Source organism: Zophobas morio, unplaced genomic scaffold (assembly GCF_036711695.1).
Source record: "Zophobas morio isolate AGI-343-1 ecotype UQ-CSIRO unplaced genomic scaffold, CSIRO_AGI_Zmor_V1 ptg000044l, whole genome shotgun sequence".
In the NCBI taxonomy this organism is placed as follows: domain Eukaryota; kingdom Metazoa; phylum Arthropoda; class Insecta; order Coleoptera; family Tenebrionidae; genus Zophobas; species Zophobas morio.
In genome coordinates, this window is record NW_026972149.1 from 6,728,492 (window position 1) to 6,735,452 (window position 6,961).

General features: G+C 31.6%; 1 protein-coding gene across 1 annotated transcript; it reads left to right on the forward strand.

The window, feature by feature from the left end:
- LOC135141660 (SHC-transforming protein 1) lies at positions 1–4,606 on the forward strand. Its single transcript, XM_064072959.1, has 7 exons — positions 1–500; positions 640–710; positions 765–999; positions 1,049–1,209; positions 2,250–2,515; positions 2,566–2,801; positions 2,853–4,606. Exons 1-7 carry the CDS (start codon positions 414–416, stop codon positions 2,979–2,981), a joined length of 1,185 nt encoding a protein of 394 aa, XP_063929029.1. The 5' UTR covers positions 1–413; the 3' UTR covers positions 2,982–4,606.
- The last annotated feature ends 2,355 nt before the right edge of the window (positions 4,607–6,961 follow it).

Consider the following 6,961-nt stretch of genomic DNA (forward strand, 5'->3'; position numbering starts at 1 on the left):
GCAATCAAAATCGGTTAGAAAACAAAAGAGAAAATAAGGCGAGTGTGCAATGTGAGGCTTCGGACCGCGGTGTCCGAGCGAAAATTTGCCAATTGTCAGATTTTGTTAGAATAATGTGTTCGCAAACTAAGAACAAACATAAAAGATTCGCTTCGAAACAATGGAGAAAAAGTTAATGTGATACTAGTTGTAGTAAGTTTGGTGTGTACTGCGTAGTTGGCTGTGAAAACGGTAACCAGTCGACGTCATACGAGTCCAGCTAAGAACATTTGCAAAATTTCGGGTGAAAAAGTTGTATTTGTTTTAAATAACGTGAAAATCGGACGAAAGTAGCGTCGGGTAAAGGCGTAGAGAGTTCACACCCAGTCTCAACGCCGTTGAAAAAGATTTGTAGTCGTAGTCACAGAACAAAAATGTCTGCCTTCATTAGTAAACCGCTAAGTGGGTGGATTCACTCGGACAAGTTAATCTCCAAACAGGGGGCCAGCTATGCTGTAAAAGTAAGAAAACTTCATTTTTATTAGCATTTCACAAGCTTTTTACTTATCATTGCGTTAATGCGCAAAAAACACTTTCTCGAACTATATATATACACATATATAGTTTATGTCCAAAATAAAAAGAAGGCAAATTTTTCAGTATGTGGGGTGTCTGGAAGTTAAAGTATCCATGAAAACCCTCAATTTCAAGACTCGATCGACTGTTGCCAAGTAAGTCTCCAAATCCTCCATTATCCCCTTCTTCTCATGACCTTCTTCTTATAGAGAGTGTATAAACAAAGTATGTGAAGCTGCCGGTTTCAAAACTGTTGATAAAAAAAGAAAAGTTGATAAAAAGGTTCTTAAAGCCATCGCGGAAGTTCCTAATATGACTCACGCAGGAGCTAATGTCTCACTAAATGTCTCTAGTTCGAGCTTGTCTCTCACCTCATTCGATGATAACAAAGTTATAGCATGCCATGATATGCCTCACATATCTTTTGCTTCAGGAGGGGATTGTGTAAGTCACAGAATTCAAGTTTTTATGTTATATAATATGTAGATTATAGGACACACTTGACTTTGTGGGGTATGTCGCCAAGGACGTCAATGACTTCCGAGCATGCTATGTACTAGAGTGTGGAGGAGGCTTAGCAAAAGATGTCATAGCGACAATAGGACAAGCCTTCGAACTCAGGTTCAAGCAGTACATGAAGCCAACACAAGTTGGGTAATTATAATTTTTACAAATTTTTGTACCATAACTCTTGTATATTGATAAAACTTTGAGAGCAACACCAAAATTGTTGTACTCAAAATCAAAAAACTATATAGCGGTAGTCGTGCGTAAAATGCGTACCTTGTATATGGGTATCTATTGCGCATGCACATTTTCCGTTATCTATTGAGAAACCACATACATGAGTATGAACAACTACAAATTTGGACTCTTAGACAAATTGTATGCGTGAATTTTTAATAAAAAAGTAAACTTATTTAGTGTTGTGTTTACGTATTAGGTATAATAATATAATAAAACATGATTTCGGTATATCATTAAAAGCAAAAATATGTTAAGTTCAGCTATTAAACTATGTCACAAAAAGTTGTCTACAGTCATTACGAAACTTAATAAGATGTCGTAAATACCTGAAGTCTCAGACAAAACTTAATAACAAAGAAACATCATTGCGTTAAAGTTTGCAAGAAATTTGTATACTATAAACCAACCTCAGACAGGGTTTAGCCACAACTGAATGTAGTAAGAAATAGGTTAACAATATTACTCAACGTCATTTCAAATTTCAATCATAACCTAACTTCCGTAAGTATGACTGTGTGTTCATAGTAAAATGGAAGTTACTTTGAATATGCCTTGTAATAAATTGTTTCAAGAAAAGCGGGAGCGGCAAATTGTAAAAAATGCATTATCTATTTTTATTCTTAGGAATAAAAGGTGACGTGTCATGGTTGAGAAATACATTATGCAAGAACAAAGAATGTCCACGATAAAACTTCAAGGAACTGATTACTTTCAGTGTAAACATATCTTATACTTCTTACTCATAGCAGTTCTACAATTTTTTACTATCTTTCTTGAAACTATTGGTAAACCATGACTAAGCGAAAATGTGTAAAACTTTGACAACAATTCTCTTTTCTTAAATAGCCCGACGGGACCTAAGGGCAAAGTTAAGCAACGCATGCGCAAGTGACTTGTCACTATTGTCACACGGACACGGCATGATCGAATTTTGGCGTTTATTTCAGACTGGCGATGGGTCAGCCGTCGACATCAACGGGCGGCGACGCAGACAAAGACTATTACAACGATTTACCCGGAAAAGTGCCTCCCGACGTAGGGCCTCCGCCCGTCCCCCCTCTCCCCACCGTGGTTCCTCCTTTCACAACTCTCCCCGCAGTCCAAAGTCCTAATTTGATAGACCTAAATTCCGACATATCAATTTTTGATACAACTCATCACGATTACGTCAATGACAGCGTTGCGTTTAAAGAAAGGGACGTTTTTGATATGCGTAAGTTGCCGTTTTGGTAGTTAAGCGTGGATTAATGTCGGATTGTTTAGAGCCGTTTACGCATCACCAGCTTCCGCCTATTCGGAGTATAGAAGATCATTTGGCTGAGCTTCAGAATGAAATATGGTTTCATGGACAGATAAGTCGGGCTGATGCTGAGAAGCTTCTCCAGAAGGATGGCGATTTTCTGGTGAGGGAGTCTCCGAATTCGGAAGGACAGTTCGTGCTTTCGGGGATTCAAGACGATACGAAGAAGCATTTGCTGTTAATTGATCCTGAAGGAGTTGTAAGTTGGTTGGGGTTGGGTTGTTTGGTTTGTTAATGTGGAGGTTTGTAGATACGGACGAGGGATCGGATGTTCAACAGTGTTAGTCATCTTATCAACTTCCACTGTGAGAATGTGCTACCAATTATATCAGCTGAGAGTGTTTTAGTACTCCGGAATCCAGTACCTCGAATATCATAAGTTTTAGCTGGTGAATATAAATTTGCCTTGCACTAGCTTCTATGTTGTAGTACTGTTGAATGCAAGTTTAGCAAATTTTTAATAGTACAAATGATATTTTTTATTTGCCATATGATAGTTATATGTATAGTGATACATATGCGTTTATTTTTGCTAAGCTTGTTTGTGAGATCTTTATTTCAAATAACTACCACAGCATAAATACAAATTGTGTGAGCGACAGTATTTTGGCACAATATATATCACGTTCATAGTCAACAATATATATACACTTGTTATACATGTAAGGAAGTGTTATGGCGCATTGTGATTTTAGTCATTAGTTTTAAAGTTCATAAAGTTTACTAAATGTGATAACACATGGCTTGGAAAGTTTAGACGTCTGACTAAGTTAGTCATATCTTTGATATACTTACATTACTCGTGATGATAAATATCGGATTAAATTTTTAAATCTTTACAAAATAAGTCGACGGAGTTGCTTTTTCTTTTACAATTTATCTAAAATTGATCTGATATGACGTTTTCACTTGTTTTCAATTGAATTAATGACCAAATGGAAGACTAGTTGTGTCATGACTCTGTAAATTTTTGACAGTTTGACATTTCTGCACAAAAAGAAGTGTTCACGTTGAGACTGAAAACGAATACAAAATAGCACTTACGTTTTTGATTGTTTTTTCGTGGTTTGTTTCTTGTTAATTAAACCATTGACTTTGCTTTTGTAATGAGTATTTTGACATTCATTACCAACATTGACGCAATTAGTATAAAATTTTACCAATAATAGTGTCAATGGTTTTAAGAAAATGACGTGATAAACTGTCAGGTTCAAATACTTGCTTGAATTTTCTCCAATTAAGTTTATTACTGTTATTGTTCAATTATGACCAAAAGTTGGGTTACTCTTCTTTTAAAATTAGGGCGAACTTAACTCATTTCCTCAGAAATTTGGATCACTACTAAGTTAATTTTTTACACAGTGTGATAATGATAAAGTGAATACATAAACTTGTTCCAAATCAATATCACATGCTTTTAATATGATTATCAGTTTATGGAATCTTTCGTACCAGTAAAATTTTTAATAACTATTATGTTATTGCTTCTTTTTTCAATCTTACATTTTAAAAATTGGTTTCTTAATTATCTTAGGATTGCTTTTTCCTAAGTTGATAAATTTTTTCTTCCACTTTGTAATGCTTTATTAGAACGTGGTATATAATATGAACACCTGAAAAACTATATTCAATAATGAAATTCAAAATTCAGACAAAGTATATACTAAAATTTTCGACAGTTTTATGTTACTTTGTGGAGAATCTTTTTGTATAAAAATGTTTCTCCTAATTTCTTCTATATTTTTATTTATTGCACCACTCCATTATTGTTTTTTTAACAACAAATTGTTCGGGCGTCTACAGTCCCCTCATCGTTCTATAATTATACATTTAAAAAATGGCGTATTGTTACGAGTTTATGAATCTTTCGTAACAGCGAACATCTTAATAACTAAATAATTATCTTATTATTCCATTTTTTAATCTTATTTTTTTTAATTCCTCAATGGTTTAAAAAAATCTTCCATTGATTAAAAAAATCTTAATTTTGTTCCTTCTTTATCTTAGGGGGTCTGTTGTTTCTTCATTATTGTAATTGTACAATAAAAACTTAAAACAACTTAATAATTGAGGCGAAGTTTTCGCTTAATTCTTCTTAATTACATTTTAAAAACTCTGCATTGTTCAAAAAAAACGTCTTAGGAAAATTGTTTACTACTTTTTCCTATACTTCTCCATAATTAAATTAATACATACATATATTTTTTCGTCCTCTTTTCTAGCAACGGGTTGTTCGGAAGTCCACGGTTTCTTCATCATCTGTATATGTTGATTGTACAATTATGAAGATATCAGATTAGATTTCTTTCCAAATTACAACTAGTTGCCTCACCAAGTTTATTTTACAGTGTGATAATAATGAAGTGGTGAATACATAAACTTCGTTCCAAATTAATAATAACATTCTTTTAATATGGTTTACGACTTTCAATTTATGAATCTTTCATAACTGTAAAACTTTAAAAGAAAACTAAATAATTGGAATATTATTTTTTTTATAATAAATTTGAAAATCCTTCAATTTAAAAAATTCTTACAAGAATTAATTACTTTTCAATTACAATGACTTCCTCAGAAGTTTGAATGAGTGAATTTCTGTTACTGCTTATTGTAATACAGCAGAGAATAAACTTGATTCCAAATCAATATAGCACTCGTTTAATATGGTTTACGATCAAATTTATTAATCTTTCGTAAATAAAACTTTAAACAACTCAATAATTGTGGCGAAGTTATCGCTTAATTTTTCTTAAATACATTTTAAAAACTCTGCATTGTTCAAAAAAAAATCTTGGGAAAATTGTCAATTTTTCGTTCTCTTTCTTTACCAACGACAGTTTCTTCGGGAGTTTCTTCATCATCTGTATATGTTGATTGTACAATCATGAAGATATCAGATTATTTTTCTTTCCAAATTACAACTAGTTTCCTCAGAAATTTCAGTCACCAAGTTTATTTTACAGTGTGATAATAATGAAGTGGTGAATGTATGTATTACATAAACTTCGTTCCAAATTGATAATAACATTCTTTTAATATCGTTTACGACTATCAATTTATGAATTTTTCGTAACTGTAAAACTTTGAACAACTACATAATTGTAGCGAAGTTATCACTTAATTCCTCTTCCATCACATTTTAAAAACTCTTCATTGTTTAAAACGAGTTTTGGGAAAATTGTTTCAAGTTTTTCTAGAATTATAACAATTTTATGGACTACTCGAATTTATGAATCTTTCGTAACAGCGAACATCTTAATAACTAAATAATTATGTTATTGTTTCCTTATTTTATCTTAATTTTTTAAATTCAATGGTTTAAAAAAATCTTCCATTGTTAAAAAAAAAAACTTAATTTGGTTCCTTATTTATTTTAGGGGGTTTGTAGTTTCTTCTTTATTGTCCAATTATGAAGATATAAGATTTGTTGTCTTTTAAAATTACAATGAATAATTTGGCTTCTTCAAAAATTTGTATCAGCGAATTTATCGTACTATCTTGTAATAATAAAATCGTGAATATATAAGGTTCGTTCCAAATCAATATAGCGTTCTTTTAATATGGTTTAGGGTCATCAATTTTTGAATTTTTCCTAAATAAAACTTTAAACAACTTAATAATTGAAGCGAACTTATCGCTTAATGTTTCTTAATTACATTTTAAAAACTCTGCATTGTTTAAAAAACGTATTAGGAAAATTGTTTACTACTTTTTCCTATGAGTACTTCTCCATAATTAAATAAATACATTATTTCGTCCTCTTTTCCAACAACGGGTTGTTCGGAAGTCCACAGTTTCTTCATCATCTGTATATGTTGATTGTACAATCATGAAGATATCAGCTTAGTTTTCTTTCCAAATTACAACTGGTTTCCTCAGAAATTTCAGTCACCAAGTTTATTTTACAGTGTGATAATAATGAAGCGGTGAATACATATAAACTTCATTCGAAATTAATAATAACATTCTTTTAATTTCGTTTACGACTATCAATTTATGAATCTTTCGTAACTATAAAACTTTGAACAACTACATAATTGTAGCGAAGTTATCACTTAATTCCTCTTCCATCACATTTTAAAAACTCTTCATTGTTTAAAACGAGTTTTGGGAAAATTGTTTAAAGTTTTTCTAGAATTATAACAATTTTATGGACTCCTCGAATTTACGAATCTTTCGTAACAGCGAACATCTTAATAACTAAATAATTGTTATTGTTTCCTTATTTTATCTTAATTTTTTAAATTCAATGGTTTAAAAAATCTTCCATTGTTAAAAAAAAAAACTTAATTTGGTTCCTTATTTATTTTAGGGGGTTTGTAGTTTCTTCTTTATTGTACAATTATGAAGATATAAGAT

Bases quoted from the DNA above. Each gene is read 5' to 3' on its own strand.
- LOC135141660 (XM_064072959.1), top strand. From the start codon at position 414: ATGTCTGCCTTCATTAGTAAACCGCTAAGTGGGTGGATTCACTCGGAC. The intron at 501-639 runs GTAAGAAAACTT...CAAATTTTTCAG, and splicing joins GGGCCAGCTATGCTGTAAAA to TATGTGGGGTGTCTGGAAGT. The intron at 2,802-2,852 runs GTAAGTTGGTTG...GGAGGTTTGTAG, and splicing joins TAATTGATCCTGAAGGAGTT to ATACGGACGAGGGATCGGAT.